Source organism: Pyrus communis, chromosome 4 (assembly GCF_041283825.1).
Source record: "Pyrus communis isolate YQ-2024b chromosome 4, ASM4128382v1, whole genome shotgun sequence".
In the NCBI taxonomy this organism is placed as follows: Eukaryota; Viridiplantae; Streptophyta; class Magnoliopsida; order Rosales; family Rosaceae; genus Pyrus; species Pyrus communis.
In genome coordinates this window covers 20,054,960-20,076,981 of record NC_142568.1, presented here as the reverse complement: position 1 = coordinate 20,076,981, position 22,022 = coordinate 20,054,960, and the positions used below count along the sequence as shown (strand labels likewise).

Below are 22,022 nucleotides of genomic sequence, written 5' to 3'. Positions count from 1 at the left end.
AATTTTGTTTTCATGTTTTTTGAAAGATTGAAAAACTTAATAAAACGAAGTCAAAATTTGAAAACCAACAATTTTTAGTATTCTATTTTGATTTTCATCTTCTTTTTTTAACTAAAATATGAATTGTTTATCAAACAATCCCAAAATTGAAGTGTTTTAGTCTATGAAGATAAAAAATGGAGGTGAAGAACGTAACAAACTACTTGGTCACTTAGTATTACAATCTGGTGATATTCATTTTCATTTAAAAGTAAGAGGTGTTAGGTTCGAATCTCAAGCGAATTTGATACCAAATTAGGCTGTTCATTGTGTGGTTTAGCCGAACTCCCCTTCCTTAGTATAAAAATATCAATGTGCTAAAAATAAAAAAATTAAAAAATGCGACTTGGCGTTTCCTTCGCCTACAAAACGACTTCGTCTTCAGTCACACCTTAATCCCAACTGATTCCGTTGACAGTTTGAGTTGACCATGTGCGAGCGTCTTCCCTCCAGCCCCCTATCTTTTCCGCTCACAAAATCTCCAAAATTAGGGTTTACCAGAACCAATTGGAGCTCCCAAATCCAACCGCACCCCAACTTTTACACCCCAAATTGTTCGAAGCTATCGAATTTCGCGAATTCAGAAATCACAAATTCCAGAAATGGGAGGTCTTTGTTCCTCAGCAGAAGGGCCAGCGATAATCCGAAAGCTGATTTTGGGATTCCGGCCGAATTAGGGTTTAAGGAGAAAGGTGAAAACCTCTTCGACCTCGCAACAGAATCAATTGAGTCAGTAACGCGAAATGGGATTGATCCCAGGGAGGAATCCAATGCTTCATTGGGTTCAGAAAATTTATTGGAATCGGAGGGCGGTTCGGGGGAGGATAAGCGAAATCGGAAGAGCAACGAGAGCGTAAAAGAGGAGAATCGGGTTCGAATTGAGGGTACGGATGGTGATGGGTTGGAGAAGGAGGAGAATTTGAAGCATATTGATGAAAAAGTTGGGCTGAGAAAAGGGAGGCAGGTGATGAGGAGGTCCAATATTCTTGCGAAGCAAGTTATCAGTATCCGAAGTGCGCTCAGCTTGGGATTTGTCTCGCAGCTTTGGGTCAATACCAACTCTGTAAGTATCAAACTTTCAAATTCTGTATTCTGTGGTAAAAGTTGCTAGCTTGATTAATTTGCTGCCGTTTGTGAAAAGAAAAAAAAAATTGCTTGCTTTAGTAAGTTAAACTTAGAAATCTTTCCTTTTTTCTGCAGTGGATGGTAATGTTTGTAGAAGTGAGGCGAAACCTGCTTTCGGGGGATTTCGAACGTTTTCTTCTCGATGATATTACCCAGGTACATTTTGCTTGGAACATGTATGTATTTCATGCTTGTACTCTATGAACATTATTCTCTTATGGACAAGGTGTTCAATTTGTTGTTCTTTGCAGGTTGGTGATGTTGTGCTTGTCAAGGACGAGAGTGTGATTGAAGACGAATTTAAGATTGTTGGACTGGAAACGTTGGTATGTTCTGTCTCCCTGTGACATATGTGTATATGCTTGATAAGAGCGTCCACTCGTGTCTCTTTCTTTCCAAATGGGAGTGTATTCTGTGTTTGTTTTCTGCATGGTTAGCTTAGGTTTCTGCATCAGTAAAGCTTAAGTAAATGTGTTCAGGGATAGCTTATTTTGTTAAATGCTAATTCAATTGCTGCATGTAGGTGTTGGGTGTACCATATGCCTTGTTCAATATCTTTTAGTATCAATGTTTACTATTTGAGTTCTTAAGTTGTGATTTTGCTAGGTAGGATACCAAGTTATAACACCAGGCCGACGAATGATTGGAAAGGTGTGTCTCTATATTGCTCTAATGTCTTCATACTTATTTCCCTATTCCTCGATCATCTAACTTGTTTCATGCGCCATTTCTAGGTGCGGGGGTACAGTTTTAACGTCAATTCAGGGGCTGTAGAATCCCTTGAATTTGATTCATTTGGAATTTCCTATATCCCATCAAGTTTGGTACGTGAAATGGAAATTTTACGCATTAATGCTACTAGAATTGGCTTGTCTAGGGATTTTTTTGAAAACATTCTACTTGCAAAGCTTAATTCCAGCTAATTTTAGGTGAGTACCTATGCGTTGTTTGTTGAGGACGTGCTGGAAGTTGTCTCTGATGCCGTCATTGTGCACGAAGCTGCAGCTTCCCGCATACACAGGCTGACCAAGGTGTTTCTTATCTGCGCAATAAAACCACTAGTCTTGATTTGTAGTTTGCTTTATTTGCAACTTAGTGTTATGCCTGCAAATGAAAGTTTACCTGCCATCATAGTTTACCTTTTAAGTATTACTTGCTGTCGTTTCAAGTATGGTAAATCGAAAAGGAATTGTGGCCATTGTTCATGCTAGACATTTTAATCCATTTCTTGGGCACATACATGTTTAACCACAGAAATTTGTTTCTTACTGCACTTCGGTTCCCTTTTACTTCTGTTCCATAACTGTGCCGTCAGGCCCATTCCACGGCTCTAATATGTTAGTAATTGAGGCTTCTATCAAATCATGAATGGATCTAGTCCAGTGAGATTGTTTACATGTAGAATAACGGAAACTGACATTTTGATTTATGTGACCATAGGGTTTCTTGGACGGCCGAAATGTTGCAACCTCCATAGATGATCTCGATGAATATTCCGACTTTGAAAGACCCGTAAGATCGGATAAGCATACAAGAAGAAGAAATTTTGGTAACCAGAAGTTCGATTCCAGGAAAAGCAAGACCAATGATGATTGGGACCTCCCAATGGATTACTTCTGAGTTCTGATCCTCGTGGTTCTTTGTTGCCTTCTTGTAGATATATACATATAGCTTGGAGTAGGTTTCTCTATTGCAGTGCATTCATATATGAAAAATATCAACATAAAATGTCGTGCTGTTTTAGTCATCATAGGATCAAAGACCTCTATGTTGTACATGTTCATATTTCAATTCGAACATGGTTTATTAGCAAATCACAGTCTGACACATACATAGCTTATTAAAAACACCAAAAGAGATATGCATACACATATCTAATAACGATTTGTCTACAAGTGGAATTAGCTCGCGTATCGGAGAAACATGCTTCCTCCTGTGGCCCCTCCTCTCTCTTACAAATTGGTTAATTCAGCTCCAATCGTGACGACTTTCTTATTGGACGGCCCTACAATCCCGACCACTTTGTTATTGGATGGCCCTGTGATCCCGACCATGTATCTTCCTTTTGATCAACTCATTTGTAGAAATTCAAATTGATCATTTAAAATCATTCAACTTTAGCATATAATCAGTGGGAAAATTTTTTAGCGTGCGAAAAACATGATCTGATACACCTTTAGTCATAATTTAATTAGTGTACTGGACCATGTTCCCAACATATTAAAAAATCTATGAACCAGTGGACCAGTCAAACTGTGAATTATTACTCTTGAAATCCGTGACATGTACCGGAGAAAAACCTTAATTAGGGTTGAAACAGTTGAAAATTTTACCGCCTTTTATCTTTTATCGAACAAAGCTTCCAATTTAATATCGGCATCTTCATAATGTCTTGTCATTTCTGACCAAACAAAATATGTATTACGTGTCGTTATCTGGTAGGACATAATGAGTGTGCGGGTCCCTCCATGAGCGTGTCTTTTGTAATTGATTGCCACTCAATCATCTTCTGTTAAAAGAATAAAATAAGAGAAATTTTAGTTAGACCTAGCCATCCTATCCCTACATCTGACTAAACATTTTTCTTTGCTAAACTTTCAAGTTTGCCCTTAAATAAATAAGAATAAGAAAATAAACATTGATGTTTTTATCTCTACACTCAATAACTCAAAAAAAATGACACATTTGTAATCTTCCATTATTTCCCACAAGACACACCCAAATGATAACAAAATATTCTCATGAGTTCATCAACAAGTCAGCTTGATAGAAACCATTATTGCATGAAACCCCCTCATTTATAATTTCAACAGAGAAAACTTCTTACTAATTTGTTGGACATGAAACAAATTCCTACAATATGAGAAAAAAGCTTCCATGTTAGTGTCTATTTAGAAGAGATAGCAACAACGGTTTCTAGCAAGCTGACTTGTTAGTTTTAATAATTTATGCAAGTGGCCAACTCCCAAATAATGGTTCAAACAAGAAAACATATTAGCCAAAAACCTATGCTGAAATTATAAATGAGGGCTGATAAGGGTTTCTGGCAAACTGACTCGTTGATGAACTCCAGAGAATATTTTGTTGTTATTAGGGTGGGTTTTGCCAAAAATAATGGAGGAATGCATTGGTGTGCCAGTTTTGAAGTTATGGAGTGTAGAGATAAAAACACCAATGTTTATTTTCTTTTCTTTTCTTATTCTTATTTATTTAAAGGTAAACTTGAAAGTTTAGTAGATAAAACTTGTTAGTTAAGTATAGAGATAAGATAACGGAGTCCAAATAAAATTTTTCATAAAATAATCACCGTTGGAATCTGGAGCTCGTTTATAAATAAACTTTCTGAACGCAAATTAAAATTGTAGCCGTTAGCACTTTGCGCCTCTCCACTTTCAAATTCAAACACTCTCTCTCTACAATTCCTCTCTCTGTCTCTCTCTCCTCTAAAGTATAACAACCTCAACTGGCCATAACATCTTTCACGCATCCACCAAAGCAATGCAGGCGCTTCAATCTCCTGTTGCCGGGATTGCCGGAATTGCCGGGAACCAGATTGTTCGGCCTAGAAGCGGCCGGACGCCTCTCCAGCTGAAGAACACTCCGGCGACTCCGACAAACTCCGATGTCAAAATCAAGCCAGTACAGCAATTGATTGGCGTTGGGGATGATTCGAACAAGGAGAACCGTCCGATCTATGTGACTCCGGTGAAGTTTGAGGCGATGGACGCATCGCTGGCGGAGGAGCTGAGCGCCATCAGGAAGAAGATGGAGAGGATGAAATCGGACAGAGAGACGACGGAAAAGATGCTCAAGGAGAGGGATCTGATGATGGAAATGCAGACGAAGGAGCTCGAAAACAGAGGGCAGATTCAGAGGATGCTGGAGATCGAGCTCGATCGGATTTACCGATTGAACCAGCTCCATGTTCGATCAATCGTAAGCTCCGATTGAATTTCAAACGCTTTTTCATTCCCTTTTTTGTTCCTTCAATTTTGATTTAATTTTGAGTGTTTCGGAACAGAGAGTGTCGCCGATTCGATCGCTCAGGGAGAAGGAGAAAGAAAAGAAGACCGCCGAATGGCCGTCTCAGGTGAACCATAATCTCGATTTTTCTTAATTTTTTATCAGATTTGAAATTAATTATTGTTTTTTGTTTAATTCGTTTTCATTATTTTGTTGATCAGGAAGTGGAAGCGGAAGATGAAGCGGAGGAGGAAATGGAGGAATCTGTGGATGAAAACTCACCGCGGAAGCCGGAGAGTTGTTCTGCGTCCAGTTCCGAAATCGTTACAGAGAAAACAGAGAAGTGATAATTTTATAGAGTTTTTGGTTTGTGAATTTTATTTGAATTTTATTCGTTTTCATAATAATATAATACCTCATTATGTTTTAATGTTCTTGGTATGTTAGTGCTTGGAATATATACTTATAGTTCATAACTTCATATATTCATATATTTCAAATGTTTATGTCCTCTAGTTGAGCGCAGCGGTGAAAAACCGAGCTTTATAGCGTTTTAGGTTTTATACAGTCGATCTTACTTAATGTGATAAAACAAAAATATACTTATGTGAAATTGTAAAGAATAAATCATTTGCTATTATGAGATTATATTTAACTGAAACTTAATCCTAATTAACAAGATGAAATTTTTATGTTTTGAAAACTTAATCTTTTGATCTACTATAATGTGTAGATGTTGAGAAAATAAAAAATGTTGAACCTATTGAACCAAATCAAATTAAAAATGGTGTGGTTTGGGTCAGTTTCAATTATTACTGGTCAAAATCGAACCAAATTGAATAGTTGAATGTTAAGCAAATGCGGTTATATTTTTAGTGTCAAATCAAATCAAACCAAACCACGTTAAACTATCCATAATTTATGGCTTTGTATGTGCTTAAATGTAATTGGACTACACCATAAATTCAATTAGCAATATGAGGAGTAGCACAATTACTTATATGCAACATCCCTCATTTCTTGTACCATATTCTCAACACATCATCTACGTATGACTAATTTTTAAGCCTAGTGCGTGGTTAACACAAATCAAGTGGTGTGAAGTACGTGTAACTGTTGGATTTTACATATAAAACAATCGACTTTGATACTATAAAAAAGTTAAAATTCACCTAAAATCATTTGATAATACGAAAAGTAAATTATTCATGATAAATTTATGACACAAATTGACAAGGGTGTTATGGGAACCGCAATATCTTGTTCTCCAAAACGACAAGAACAAAAGCAGCAAACATTGCTCGAGGAAACTTCGTCCTCACGTCAAAACTACTACACATGAATGTCGGTGCTTTACACAAGTGGGAATCCCACTGAATACAAGACGGACTCGCACACAAATAATTATCCAGTAGACAATCTCACCCGCACGATTTGACTCATTGAACAGAGGATCACCCATCAACGGCTGAAAATCTACACAGGGCTTTACACGTCACTATGTCCAACGGATTAGGGGTATACTTGGAACAGAAATCCAAACTGTACTGGGAAAGAGACAAACAGACATAAACTGGTCCGAGTTTTAGTTGATTAGTTCTCATAGAGAGATTTCTATACAGGCTAGAAAAATAGTGGATATAGTTCAATTTAGATATCCGAATAATCTTTAGGGTTCTAAAAAATAATCTCTCTCAATAAAAGGTTATAGGGCTCTGTATGGGGCTATGTATTTTATTATGTAGTAATTTGATTAAGCGGTAAATTTATTATTGTCTTAACTTCTCTAAACTTGATTTTTAGACGTGTTATCTTAAATTTTAATCTATCAATTTTTTAACCTTAAAATATTCAAATTCTGACAAAGTTATATTTCATCACTTATGCACCATTGTAAGTTCTCTTATCTCAATTTCATCCATTGATTTATTTCTATGAAATCAGACAATATAAGATTTCGTTTCATAATAATCATTGGTTTTGATTATCTTATCTCAATCTCATTTGTTGGTTTGTTTCTATGAAATCAAACAAGATAATATTTCATTTCATAACAACCATTGGTTTATTTCTTTGATTGACACATTCTCCGAAATCTAACAAGATTTTCATTTAATGACAATCATTGGATTGGATTATCTTATCATAATTTAGTTTTGTTATTTGTTTATATTTTCGGTTTAGGTCTCTAAACTACCAATGTCACATCCCGCCCGGGGACGGATCACTTCCCGGGCCCGCTCCACCACCGTAACACGATATTGTCCGCTTTGGGCTTACCATTCCCTCACGGTTTTGTTTTTGGGAACTCATGAGCAACTTCCCAGTGGGTCACCCATCATGGGATTGCTCTAGCCCCCTTCTCGCTTAACTTCGAAGTTCCGATGGAACCCGAAGCTAGTGAGCTCCCAAAAGACCTTGTGCTAGGTAAGGATGGGAATATACATATAAGGATCACTCCCCTGGGCGATGTGGGATGTCACAATCCACCCCCCTTAGGGGCCCGACGTCCTCGTCGGCACACACGCGACCAGGGTTAGGCTCTGATACCAATTGTCACATCCCGGCCCGGGACGGATCACTTCCCGGGCCCACTCCACCACCGTAGCACGATATTGTCGGCTTTGGGCTTACCATTCCTTCACGGTTTTGTTTTTGGGAACTCATGAGCAACTTCCCAGTGGGTCACCCATCATGGGATTGCTCTAGCCCCCTTCTCACTTAACTTCGAAGTTCCGATGAAACCCGAAGCCAGTGACCTCCCAAAAGGCCTCGTGCTAGGTAAGGATGAGAATATACATATAAGGATCACTCCCTTGGGCGATGTGGGATGTCACAACCAATGTTAAATTTCATAATTTTTTTTTATGAATTTTTCATTCTAGAAAAATAAACACGAAGCACAACATTTTTTTCTAATCAATAACACATAAAATAGTCTGTTTGTATATGTTTTCTTAATCAAACAAACAGTTGAAAATAAACTCTTAAAATCCTAAACAGTTGAAAAATAAACCCTTAAAATTATGTTTTGGAATTAAAAATGCGGCTCACCCATTTCTAAACTAAAAAAACAAAAACAAAAAACAAGATTGGGCCCTCAATTTGGTGTTGACCCCTTACTTTTTGGGGCTAGATGTAGCCTAACTTCTTACTACCCTAGGATTGAAATTGCTAGCCCTTGTGGTGGATGTAGCCCCATTTTCCAGCCCACTGGGGATGAAAATTTTCATTAGAGCTATAAATGTAGTAGCCTCAAGGAGGATAAAGCCCCCATTGGGGATGCACTAAATGTACACAGAACACGGGACAATACATCATGTCTTTAAAAAAATAAAAAATATCTCTACTTATGTAAAACTTATGATATGACGTATATGTCTGGATTATTGGCGCACTAATAAATCTCTCGTCCTCACTGAATCCAAAGTTTAAGGGGTTGGGATAAATTTGGAAGCAAATGTAGCCGTCCACATGGGAAAAGGATCCTCGTTGGATCCTTTTTTTGGGGATTCGGGGGATTCCATAATCATGTTTGTTCATCGTACATCGTACGGTTAGAAATCAGAAATCATTTTAAATTTTAAATTTTAAATTAAATATAAATAGTACCTAACGAAAACTGATCACACGATTTACGATGAACGAACATAATTACTAGATTTTCCAAATCCCTAAAAAAAGAATTCGACGAGGATCATTTTCCGTCCACACGTACCAGCATCGTAGCTACGTCAGATGTCTAAAACTCGTGGAATTGATATATGCATGACGAAAAGGCTTACAATGCATTTGGAAAAAAGAAAAATGCAGAGTATGGTAAAATAATTTGTATAGCACATGTGTACTGCCACATGTCAATGGTATAAAAACGCCCATTAGTTTTTTATGCATGTTCTTATATTTATCAATATCGAATGTCGTCGTTGTAGTACGTAAGTTGCTATTTTAAGTATTATAAAAAAATTAAAAAAAATTTAGACAGAGCAACGAACATGGTATTATCTTTCAGTTGAGTGTGTTGGTTGCTTAACTTGCTTTCTTTCTTTGGTAGGGGGAGGTGGGATCATGATCCTCTCCTAATCTAAGAATGAGGATCCTCATGATCAAAGGATGTGGACCGTTGGATGAAAATCTAACGGTTATAATTATTATAACTTTAAAAGAACCCTCTGTTTGTAACCGATGAATTTTCATTCAACGGCTCACATCCCTTAATCATGAGGATCCTCATCTTTAGATTAGGAAATGATCCTGGTCCGGGGAGGTGATCAAGAAAATGGACCTTTTACTAATTATTCTATATTGCACAATATCCATCAATGATATAGGAAATTTACAATTTTATTAAAGGATAATGTTTGTGTCTTACGTGAGAGACTTATTTGTCCTCCCACTTACGTTTAACGAACTCTTATCATTCAAATATTATAATTGAAATCGTTCATATTTTTTATTATTATCCAAAGATCATAATGATTGGATCCGTTTTCTTTCATTATTTAATTATTTAACGATCATATCTACAAAAAAATCATTCAATTTGATGATCATTTATTTATTTATATGTGTTAAACTAATCAACGATTTTGGTAACAAGTAGCATTCTCATGATGAACTGTCTTTTTGTTTTATGCATATGAACAACTAAAAGATCTTCAAATTAAATAATATTTCGCATCTATAATCTTTAGATAATGATAAAGAAAACGGTTTCGATTATTATGTTTGAATCATAAAAGTTTGTTAATCATAAGTGGAAGGACAAACAAGTCTCCCGTGGGCATAAACTTTTTTAAGAAATATTTTTTTAAAAGTTAGGTAATTACAAATTTACTAGATTTAAGGGCCAAAATACGTGTCCAATACATCTACATGTTTAGCTATAAATTCACTCAAATTATAACACTATATAAATACAATAATTAATATTTATCCATACATTATAGATTTTCACTTCGCAAAAAATAAACGAAATTTTGAAAATTACTACGATGAAAACCCATTTTGATGTGTATAATTTAGAGAACAGCAATTTGACAATAATACCCCCAATTAATTACTATATAATATAAAAAAAATAATTAAAAAAAAACAAAGCGAGCCCAGTTTTCCCCAAACAAAAAGCTCAGGTACAGATTGACAAGCCAAGAAAGGAAGAGTCCGTCAGTAGTGACCGGGCAACGCCCCAAGATTCGCGCTCTGCCGCTCATCTCTCTCTCTCTCTCTCTCTCCTCCACCTGCGATTTTCTCGCACTTTTCGTGCCGGCCACCCACCAACTCCTCCTTCCTTCTCCTCCCAATTTCCCCCAAACAAAACTGAATCGCTCCCCTAAATCTCGTTTTCTCATCGAACCTAAGTTTTTTCTTTTGCCCGATCCGGTCCCTGAGAATTTCTTGTTAAAAAAAAAAAAAAAACTGGAGAAACAAAAGGAAAAACTGAGGGTGAGATCATTGCCCTGATCTTTTTTCTCACCTGCCAATTTCCCCTTTTCGTGTTTACGTTGTGACATTTCGTATTCAGTTCATTGGAGGGCATTTGGTACCTGCTCTTTCGTTCAGTCTTCTCGTTTCGCCAATTCCGAGACGATAAAGCTCCGTCTTTTGTCTGTATTCGGATTCAGAGGTACGTTGCTTTTTCTGGGTTATTTTATTTTATTTTATTTTTGGGTTTTCATTTTTTCTATTTTTTGGTATGAGTATATTGCAGAATTTCTTGGTGCATTTTGGTGTATGTGGTTCTTAGTCGATTGGGAATTTTGGGTATTTCTCTGATTTGGGTTTTGATTTCTGGGATTTAGGGTTGTGGGGGCAGTGATTCAGATTGCTCATTGACCGTGTTTTCTTTTCTATCTTTGTTTTTAGCTTTGGCATTGCTTTCTTGGGGATCTGCGGAACTTTGTTGTTATTTGAGCAATTGGGGCTTTCTGTGGGCCTCTTGATTCTCCCTCCCTGCGATCAAAGGGTGGTCTGTGTCTGATCTGAATGCAATTTTTCTTCTTTTTGTTTTTTGTTACATCTCTGCATTTCTGAGATTCTGAAGTGTACCTGTAATGCATGCTCTAAGTGTACTTTTAATATGTGTTCTGGGTGGTATTACTGAGCTACATTGTCTGTTTTTTCGGTTTGCAGGAGCTTGAATCTCACATCGTGAATTTGCAAAAATTGCAAACCCATCATTAATTTTGGGATTAGAGGGATTTTGGATACTGGGTTTTTAAGCAAGTAGTGCTTGATTTCTTTGGGTTTAATCGGTGTTTGCCGGACGCTGGATTTGGGAAATGGGATTTCTGGATTGATTGGCTGTGTTTGTTCATGGTGGTTAGAAGTGGGGTGAAGTGTATATGTAATTCTCCAATGACCTCATTGGAGAATTATTTATGACTTCTGGGCACCCGTTGCTGTCTTCGTCTGATTCTCCATCAGCGCCACTGGTTCCATCCTCTTCTCTTACTAAGAACCTTGCCCGTATCTCCTCCAATGCTTCATTTTCTTCTTCCAGTCTTGACAACAATGATGATGCTCAAAGTGATTTACTTGAAGTGAAGGACGACGTTGCTGTTTCTGGTTGCTCTGAGAAACCCTTAGAAAATTCCACTAATCTTGCTGGTCCACTCGGTTCTCGGTTATTGCCGCAGTTTCCGTTGGAAAACCCCACGCGGGATAGAAGACGCCTGGTGTCGTGGGGTGCCATGGAACTGCATAATGAAACTAGAAGTTCAGGAACTCTTGAAATCTCCCAGGGTTCATCTAGGGTTCAGGAAAAGTTGTCTCAGAGGATCCGTCACAAAAGTGTGCAGTTCGATGATAACTTGCTGCATGATGACAATCCAAGGTTGATCTATATTAACGATCCGAAGAGGACAAATGACAAATATGAGTTCACTGGGAATGAGATTCGAACTAGCAAGTACACCATCATTACCTTCTTGCCCAAGAATCTTTTCATTCAGTTTCATCGGGTAGCTTATTTGTATTTTCTAGCTATTGCTGCCCTCAACCAGCTTCCACCTCTTGCAGTCTTTGGAAGAACGGTGTCTCTTTTCCCCCTTCTGTTTGTGCTCTGTGTCACAGCTATCAAAGATGGCTATGAAGATTGGCGAAGACATAGATCAGACAGGAATGAGAATAACCGGGAGGCTCTGGTGTTTCAATCTGGCCAATTTCAACCGAAGAAATGGAAACATATTCAAGTGGGCGAGGTTCTAAAGATTTGTGCTGATGACACAATTCCTTGTGATGTGGTCTTGTTAGGGACAAGCGACCCTAGTGGAATTGCCTACATTCAAACAATGAATTTGGATGGTGAGTCGAACTTGAAAACAAGGTATGCGCGGCAGGAAACAACTTCAGCAGTATGTGAAGGGTGTACATTTTTAGGGCTCATCAGATGTGAACAACCTAATAGGAATGTCTATGAGTTCACTGCCAACATGGAGTTTAATGGGCATAAATTTCCCCTGAGTCAATCAAATATAGTTTTGCGTGGTTGCCAGCTGAAGAACACAGCCTGGGCAATTGGTGTCGTGGTATATGCTGGACAGGAAACCAAGGCAATGCTGAATAGTGCAGCTTCTCCTTCCAAGAGAAGTAAGCTGGAAAGCTACATGAATAGGGAAACTCTCTGGCTGTCGGTTTTCCTTTTTGTTATGTGTGCAGTTGTGGCCACTGGCATGGGCCTGTGGCTCATGCGCCATAAAGGTCAGATTGATACCTTGGCTTATTACCGGAAAAGATACTACTCTGATGGGAAAGAGAATGGAAAAACCTATAGGTTTTATGGGATACCTATGGAGATCTTTTTCTCCTTTTTGAGTTCCATCATAGTTTTCCAGATAATGATACCAATCTCTCTTTATATTACAATGGAGTTGGTTCGATTGGGCCAGTCATATTTCATGATCGAAGACAGGCATATGTTTGACAGTAGCTCTGGCTCAAGGTTCCAGTGCAGATCGTTGAATATTAATGAGGATTTGGGTCAAATACGATATATTTTTTCAGACAAAACAGGGACACTTACCGAGAACAAAATGGAATTCCGAAGAGCAAGCATATTTGGGAGGAGTTTTGGGACCTCTTTGCAGGAAGAAAATGTTGCAGGTATAACATGTCACGCTTTCCTTCTTCCTTTTAATTACTGAAAACAGTTTTTATTTGCAAGACATCATAAGTGCCCCTCCTCCTTTCTGTGTAGTTATGAAAAACAGAAAACATACAGCAAAAACATTACTAATGTGCTCTTAGTTTATGCTAGTGTTTGCAATACTATTTTTCTCTTTAAAATTGCTATTCAGAGGGAAAACTGTTTCAAATTGCTTTGAATTGTCTGCTTTCTGAATATAGACGATACTTTCATTTCATAAATCATATCCAGATTTCCTTTTTGTACAAGCCCTCATTGTATGTGATCATTGACAGGAATAGGATTAGGTAGAAAGAGATGGAAGCTCAAAAGCGAAATTTCTGTAGATAATGAGCTTGTGGAATTTTTGCACAAAGACTTAAGTGAAAATGACAGGATTGCTGCACATGAGTTTTTTCTTACATTGGCTGCTTGCAATACTGTGGTTCCTATTGTCAGTAATGGTACATCTTCCAGTTGCGGAAAAATTGAATTAGATGATGTAGAAGCTATTGACTATCAGGGGGAATCTCCTGATGAGCAAGCATTAGTTTCTGCAGCCTCTGCATATGGATATACGCTTTTTGAGCGCACATCTGGGCACATTGTTATGGATGTCAATGGTGAGAAACTAAGGTAGGGAGTCGCTCACTTCAGCTCCTATTCTATTTGCACCTTTCTTCGTTCAATAACTGTCCATTCTACATCATTAAAATATAAAAGGATTGTATGTAATCACGTTAATGACGACTTACGTTGTATTTGAGTGTGCTATAGTAGCAGTACTTTAACATCCTTCCATGATTTTTTCTTATTGATAATTATTATTATTTATTTTTAATTTATTTGTATGTGGTTCTAGGTTGGATGTATTGGGTCTGCATGAGTTTGATAGCGTGCGAAAAAGGATGTCCGTTGTTATCAGATTTCCAAACAATACTGTAAAGGTTTTGGTGAAAGGTGCTGACACTACTATGTTCGGCACTTTAGCAAATGACTCTGAAAGGGATGATCATCTGACGCGTTCAACTCAAAGCCATCTGAGTGAATATTCCTCAGAAGGTTTACGTACTCTTGTGGTTGCTGCCAGGGATCTTACAGATGAACAACTTGAGCAGTGGCAAAGCATGTATGAAGATGCAAGTACCTCGTTGACTGATCGTTCCTCGAAATTACGTCAAACAGCAGCTCTCATCGAATGCAACTTAAAGCTTCTTGGGGCGACTGCTATTGAGGATAAGTTACAAGATGGTGTGCCGGAAGCTATTGAGTCTCTCCGGCAAGCAGGGATCAAGGTTTGGGTTCTTACTGGAGATAAGCAAGAGACAGCTATTTCGATTGGTCTATCATGCAAACTCTTGACAGCAGATATGCAACAAATTATTATAAATGGAACTTCTGAGGATGAATGCCGAAATCTTTTGGCTGATTCTATGGCAAAATATGGTGTAAAATTGTCCAATAAAAGAGACCCAAGTTTCAAACTGAAAAAAAATGCTGAAAATGGCTACCTTGAGATACCTGGCAATGCAAAGACATCCTGTGTGCCTGAATGGAATGGAGGGAAGGAAGAAGGAAAAATGAATGCACCATTAGCACTCATAATAGATGGGAACAGCTTGGTATACATTCTGGAGAAAGATCTAGAGTTAGAGGCAAGTCCCGCTTTCCATCTATTGAACAATTAGCTTGCAGTTTGTTATGCTGTTTGTTTATAAGTGGCTGATTGCTTGCTTTCGTTTTAAACAGTTTTCTAGCTGTACCCATAATACTGTTGAATTGGATTCACGTTATGGTGAAGATTAACTTGGTTATTTCTTTTATTTCCACAGCTATTCGACCTTGCCACATCCTGTAGTGTTGTGTTATGCTGTCGTGTTGCACCTCTGCAGAAAGCTGGAATTGTTGATCTGATTAAGACTCGTACTGATGACATGACATTGGCTATAGGTGATGGTAAGTTATCCATTGATAGTTCTGCTATGATTTGCCTGATTGGGAGGGGGTGGAGTCCATGTTGGCTTTGTTGTTTTCTTATGCAATCCTGCATGACAGTGGATGCAAAACCAAGTCATATTCTGAGTTTACTGTTTCTTATTTATGTGCAAACTGTGGTCCTACACTATGCTTTACTTTTGTTTTAAGTTCTCTACTTCTTTTCCTCCTCTGATCACTGACGTCTTTAGGGGCAAATGATGTTTCAATGATCCAAATGGCGGATGTTGGAGTTGGAATTTGTGGTCAGGAAGGACGTCAAGCTGTGATGGCTTCAGACTTTGCTATGGGACAGTTTCGGTTTTTGAAAACATTACTTTTGGTGCATGGGCACTGGAATTATCAGCGTGTTGGCTATATGATTCTGTACAACTTCTACCGCAATGCAGTTTTTGTACTGATGCTATTTTGGTATGCCTTGTTCTTTGGTTTATTTTCATGGAAGCTTTCTGCACGTGCATCATCTTTTTTTATTTTATTTAAATCCAAATGTGATGTATGAACATGAAGTTGAACATTTGTGTAACAATATCTTCTTAAGTTCAGTTACATAGCAAAACACTCTTTCAAGATTGAAATCTATTATAAGTTGTCACAATAAAATCTAAGATAGATCTTTCATTGTGCATTCAAAGCATTGATACATTATGCGTAGGACACCAAAAGCTGTATTGAGCCAAAGAATCATTTTTTTCTTCGAGTTTACATGTTGCAACTTTTAGCGATGCTGATTGTTTTATGCTTATCTGTTTATCTGCAGGTTTATATTGTCCACTGCTTTTTCAACAACTTCTGCCTTAACAGATTGGAGTAGTGTTTTCTATTCTGTCATTTATACTTCACTCCCCACAATTGTTGTTGGTATACTGGACAAAGACTTGAGCCACAGGACACTGTTACAATATCCAAAACTCTATGGTGCTGGCCATAGACACGAGGCATACAATTTACATCTCTTCTGGATCACAATGCTTGACACCGTATGGCAGAGTCTTGTTCTCTTCTATGTACCCCTCTTCACCTATAAGGATAGCTCAATAGACATATGGAGCATGGGCAGTTTATGGACGATTGCAGTTGTTGTCCTTGTCAATGTGCATTTGGCAATGGACGTTCATCGTTGGGTATTCATCACTCAAGTCGCAGTATGGGGTTCAATAATTATCACATATGCCTGTATGGTGGTATTGGATTCTATACCTGTCTTTCCTAATTACTGGTTAGATTCGTTGACTTCTGCTCTTCTTTTTCTGATTTTAAACATATTGTTTTATAATGTTGATCTGATTTTCCCCCTCATTTTCTTTTGGGTGCAGGACTATATACCATTTGGCAAAGTCTCCCACATATTGGATCGCCATTTTGCTTATAACTGTTGTTGCGTTGCTCCCTCGCTTTGTGTTCAAAGTTGTAAATCATATCTTTTGGCCTTCGGATATCCAGATAGCTAGGGAAGCCGAGGTTTTAAATAGGCAACGTAAACATTTGAGCTCAAAGCAAGATGACAGTTCAAGTTGACATGTATTACCAGCTTCGAGACAAATTTTCATTCTGAGATGGCTTCCCTTTTGTTTGTCCAGCGTACATCTTTCCAGCGGCATGCGGTTATAAAATATCAAAGGTGAGCTTTTTTTTTCTTTCTTATAGACACAAAATAATTGTACAGTAATCTTTATTCCATTATTTGCCTTCATGGAGGAATAGTTTAAGCAATTGCTATTAGCCAAGCCTATTTGTGAGCAATGAGTTGCTGTCTTTGTGTCCAAACCACGACTGAACGTTTTGTTCTATAATTTGTTATCGTACATGTAAAATGCAAATCATAACTTCGCATTGGGTTTAATTAGATGCAACTGTCTCCGAAGTTGTGAGATTCTGCTGGACCCTACTGATGTTTCTTCCTCTCGTTCTGCAGATGAGTTGCATTGGCTGACTACATGCAAAATAAATCGTAGGTATTTGACAAAAGAGTGGAGTATCCCGTCAAAGGATAAGAAGACCGGAAGGTGGATGGTCTAGGCCAAAGGAGTGTGCTTGGCGTGTACAGAAAACTCGTTTGGCCAACTCTCGCCGGGGAAGGGAAATCAGGTGGAAGAGAAAGAAGAAAGAAACCCGAGTTGAGGAACCTCAAGCAACTTGTCGAATACTTTTTGAAGTCGTCAGGCACTGACAATAGTGAAAAACTTAGATGGTTGTGTAATAGCTTTGTCATGATGCAGTGCATAGAGAGGGGAAGAGAGGGAGGAAAGGGAAAAAGAAAGAAAAACCAGAGTATATGATAGGTGTGTGTAGAGATCAGATCTGCCTTTTTCTTCTTCTTACGGCTTAATATATAAAATGAAAAAAGGAAAGACTTCTTGTCATTTCTCCCAATTGTTTTTGCTGATTTGCTAGTTCTAATCTTTCTCACATGTTAGTGGGGAGATGCCTTAAGTCATCCTTTGCCCTCTAATTAGGCTTTTGGATAACAAAGGTTTACTATAATGTTAAAAGAAAAACTTAAAAATACTAGTGGATGTCTATAAAAGTACTTTCGCCGTATGGTAGGCACCTACTTAAGAATGGGTAGGACAACCACGGAGTGATCCAGTAATTGGGGGGACGGATTTCAAAAACGTAGTTTACATGACACATCTTGGATTTGATTCTTGATGTTGGTGAATCACGAGATGGTTTAGGAAGGGTCGACTAGGAAGGGTTTGATTCTTTGCGAATCTTCCTGGTCTTGGGAAGGGTGGATTGTTTTCACCTACCGTTCCCAAAAAGAAAGGGTAGGAAATTTTGAGTTTAATTTCGAGAGCATCTTCAATGTAAAGACTCAAAATTTAGACCAATATTTTTATAGTTTGGGTTTGTGCATCGGAGATGATTGAATTCAAAATTCAGATCTCATTTTTTTTTTTTAATAAATGAAGACCATTTTTTCTAGTTGGCATAGGCTTCATCTTGGGCTCAAATCTCATATTGAAACGCAAATTTGGGTCTCATTTTTCCTTGAAACCAAATATGAGTTTTAAATCTCATGTGCATTAACCATAGATGCTTTGCCTTATAACGGGACCTAAAAATAGGACTTGAAGTCCTTGCATTGGAGATGATCTTAGTGGAGAAATTTTATTGGGAGGAATAGAGAGGCACATGTAGAAGGACTTTGCGGCACGATACACCATCATGATGATGTTTTTTGCCAATGAATAAAGACATGTGAAACTTGTCTCCACATGTCTTATATTTCATTGGCATATAACGCCATGTGGAATTAATATCAAGTAAGTTATTATCATGACACATGACCTAGTTATGTAATTTCACGAAAAAAAGAAAAGAAAAAGAATTCACTTTGTCACTTTATTCAATAGAGATTTTCTTAGTGTAAATCAGAAAATTTCAGTTCAGTAGAATAAGTCCAATTATTGAGTGTAATACATCGATGCCATGGTTTTGATTTCTATAAAATAAGTACCGCACTAATTAAACTCACCCTCTAACAAAAGCACTAAAAGTAGAAGTACTTTCCACAAAAGCATTTCTAAACGGGTTTTATTTTGAAATTTGTTGACGGTGTTTCCTGGAAAGAATCTACCCCGGTTCCTATGGACCTGGATAACAACTAAAGCCTAAAGGTAAGTTTGCTTAAAATTTCTAATCAAATTAGCAGACACGGTATAAAAATGATTTCTTGTATTGACCAATTTTTTGCATCATATCACAAACCATATCTTCCAAATACTAAAAAAAAAATAAAAAATCAAGTGGCATGCAACGACTTGTTCCTTCTCGTTGACATGATAAAATTACTATAACTTGATTCCACAAAACAAAAATATAAACCAGTGTGAACGTGTTTTGGGGTGACTGGAATTTTCAGCAACAAATGTGCTCACATTGCCATATCCGCAACTGGTCCAATTTTCTATTCCGTACAGGATAACATCACAGCTAGCTGTTTTCGGTTTCAGATTCAATGATCATGAAGCTTTGTTGATGTCACACTCTACATAATTTGTAAAAGGCTTGTTGGAGTTGCCTGGGAGCGAGCCTTGACACAATGGAAATAATTTCTTTTTAACAAACAATATTATTTACACAAAAAGAAAAAAGGGTCGACTTAGCCTCATAATGGACTAATAATAATATGATTAAAAAATGTGTAGTCATGCGTAGCATGCTTAAATTCAAAAAATGCCTTTTGATTAGAATTGACACAATCAAAAAGTATATTCAATAATATAAAATAATGAATCATTTCTACTTATTTGCAAAATTCCACTCTAAATAGAGATAAAAAAATTTTGGTCAATAAAACAAATATACTTATTAAAAACAACAACAACAAAACTTTATTCTACTAAGTGGAGTCGGCTATATGAATCCTAAAATATCATTGCGATCGGTTTTATGTCATAACTTATTAAAAACGCAAAAATTAAAAGTTTATATAATTCTTTATACAAGAGTTAAGTATATATGAGCTCGTTTAGAAATACTTTTAAAATGACTGAAAACGTTTTGATGAAATTTATTTTGAAAAACTTATTGCAGGAAGCACTTAAAATGTTTTTTTTTTTAAAGATTCATTTGAATTTTTACTAAAAACGCTTTCAATTATTTTAAAAGCATTTCAAAACAAACTCATATATCATTTGACAAAGACAACGAGTCCCTACACTGTAGAATACATTGCAAGGGTGTGTAAGCAAGAAAACTACTTCCTTTGACAATTAAGGTGTGTAATGAAGAAAACTAACCCATTTTATGGAAACCATGTTAGCTGTCTATAGACAAATAATTGTACCATCTTTCAGTAGTGTGCTCTATGTAGCTCTACAGTTCTTTTAGGATTAGTCTTTGAACAATAATATAGTTAAAAATATATCTCGACAACTACAATTTTTATACAAAAACATGGTTGGTCTGACAACTACAAGTTTTATTTACTTGTCATACTACAATTGATTCTTGGTTGTGAATTCTTTTCTCGATTATCAAGTTGGTTGTTCCTTCTTCCTACTCATTGAATTTATAATGTTTTTCTTTACAGTGTAATGTTATAATTGATGAATAAACCATCTAACTAATACTGGTGTTGACTCCTTTAGGATTAAGTGGCAACAAATAGTGTGAACGATCTTTTGACTCTTTTAACATGTTAACTGCTCAGTCACTGACTCTGAAACTATTTCAAGTTACGTCTCGATGCTGAACACATGTCTTTATCTTTGTTAATATGTTGATTGCTTAGTGCAGCATTGCCATAATTTTGTTTAAATTCTTTAAATGCAAGAAGATACTTCTTTGTGTTAGATGGATGCAATTAATGCGCCCCCGGGCACCCTCTTTATGGTAGATGTGAGATCTAATCATACTAATATGAGTAATACTATGGAAATCACATGTTTCTTTCACATTCTTATTCTATTTCATGTGATAAGTGATGTGTACAATCGACATCCAATAAGATAAATTCATTAATTGATGCGACATATACACCTAGACAGCACAAATGGGGTGACATAGAGTGTGTGTGGCCATTGGGCATCACATATGGAATAACCTATTCTCTGATACTATGAAAAAAGTTAAGCCTAATAAGCTCATCTAATGTCCCTTCTTCTATTATTGTGTGATTCATTCTCAACAGTATGAAGGAGGAGCAGAAAAAAGTGATGGGAAATAAGATATTTGAGCATGGCTTATACCAAATCACCAAACGATAATATTTATTCACACAAAAAGAAGACATTGAACGAAAAGATAAAAATTAAAAAGAGGAGCGAGAAGGAGAGGAAGCAAAGGCACTCTACCTCCTCCTCTTCACCAGTGGTTAGAGATGTTTTTTCGTTTACAAGAAGCGATAGTGATACAAGTACAAAGGGTACCTCTCGGATAATTTTATATTGATCAATACGTTAACTTAGAGATTATTTGTTCAAACATTCATAAAGAATAAATTCCGACACGATTTCTACAAGGGGATATGAATTTTTTTTTTTTTTTTTTTTTTACACCAGAGATGGAGAGTTTCTTAGACCTATGAAATTAGTAACATATAATTAACCAGGCATGTTTTGTGGAGGGTGTTTTGGGGGCCAGGGAGAGAGGGTGGTGAAGAAGTGGAGGTTCCACTGTAAAATTAATTGATAATACAGGGAGTAATCCAACTATTTATAAGTACATGCAATGTCCCTTGTTTCCTCAATGTGGGATTCATACTCTTAATATGTTCCTTCACGTGTGGCGAATTTTTAAGCTAAACATGTGAACAATACAAATTGGGAGACGTGAAGTAGGTGTGGTTATTAGGCTTCACATAAGGGATAACCTGCTCTGATACCATGAAAAAATTGAGGTTCCACCGTAAAACAAATTGACAATATAAATTTCAATTACTTATAACCACGTAAAAATGTCCCTTGCTTCTCTGATTTGGAAATCATACTATTTAGTCATTTTCTATGAATAAATTCATCTGGGTCTACAATGCACGTGGTTGCATTGCCTTGATCTCAAACATTTGTTTAAAAGGAAAACTAATGAAAATGGCTTGTAAAATTTGAGTTTTAATGACAAGAACAAAATAAAGGGTAAAGTGAATAGTATTAGGATTGACTTTTTAGTGTAAAAATGTAGTTTTTCGTTAAAATAAACAGTACCGGGAACTTTTCGTTAAACTTTCCTTGTTTAAAATCACATGAGTGCAATAGAGGCTAGTGCTTTAGCTATTATTATATTTTTTATTGTATCCTTTACATAAACGAAAACTATTAAATTGTTT

The 22,022-nt window shown here is 36.9% G+C and overlaps 3 protein-coding genes across 5 annotated transcripts; all 3 read left to right on the top strand.

Annotated features, from left to right (window-relative positions):
• Positions 1-385: 385 nt before the first annotated feature.
• LOC137723063 (uncharacterized) lies at positions 386-2,978 on the top strand. The gene is made up of 7 exons (XM_068462219.2): positions 386-1,102; positions 1,240-1,320; positions 1,416-1,490; positions 1,771-1,815; positions 1,899-1,988; positions 2,094-2,195; positions 2,605-2,978. The coding sequence occupies exons 1-7, from the start codon at positions 470-472 to the stop codon at positions 2,782-2,784; spliced, it is 1,206 nt and encodes a 401-aa protein (XP_068318320.2). The 5' UTR covers positions 386-469; the 3' UTR covers positions 2,785-2,978.
• A 1,547-nt stretch (positions 2,979-4,525) lies between these two features.
• Positions 4,526-5,557, top strand: LOC137723761 (uncharacterized). The gene is made up of 3 exons (XM_068462950.2): positions 4,526-5,100; positions 5,186-5,254; positions 5,349-5,557. Exons 1-3 carry the CDS (start codon positions 4,663-4,665, stop codon positions 5,472-5,474), a joined length of 633 nt encoding a protein of 210 aa, XP_068319051.2. The 5' UTR covers positions 4,526-4,662; the 3' UTR covers positions 5,475-5,557.
• A 4,666-nt stretch (positions 5,558-10,223) lies between these two features.
• LOC137722702 (phospholipid-transporting ATPase 1) lies at positions 10,224-17,610 on the top strand. 3 transcript variants are annotated; one of them, XM_068461767.2, is made up of 11 exons: positions 10,282-10,753; positions 10,838-10,890; positions 10,993-11,095; positions 11,260-13,230; positions 13,549-13,888; positions 14,115-14,907; positions 15,085-15,208; positions 15,439-15,658; positions 16,008-16,466; positions 16,564-16,868; positions 17,163-17,610. In XM_068461767.2, exons 4-10 carry the CDS (start codon positions 11,508-11,510, stop codon positions 16,763-16,765), a joined length of 3,861 nt encoding a protein of 1,286 aa, XP_068317868.2. In that variant the 5' UTR covers positions 10,282-10,753; positions 10,838-10,890; positions 10,993-11,095; positions 11,260-11,507; the 3' UTR covers positions 16,766-16,868; positions 17,163-17,610. The 3 variants fall into 3 exon arrangements, with proteins under 3 accessions (XP_068317867.2, XP_068317870.2, XP_068317868.2); XM_068461766.2 differs by lacking the exon at positions 10,838-10,890 and having other exon boundaries at positions 10,224-10,753; XM_068461769.2 differs by lacking the exons at positions 10,838-10,890; positions 10,993-11,095 and having other exon boundaries at positions 10,224-10,753.
• Positions 17,611-22,022: the final 4,412 nt, after the last annotated feature.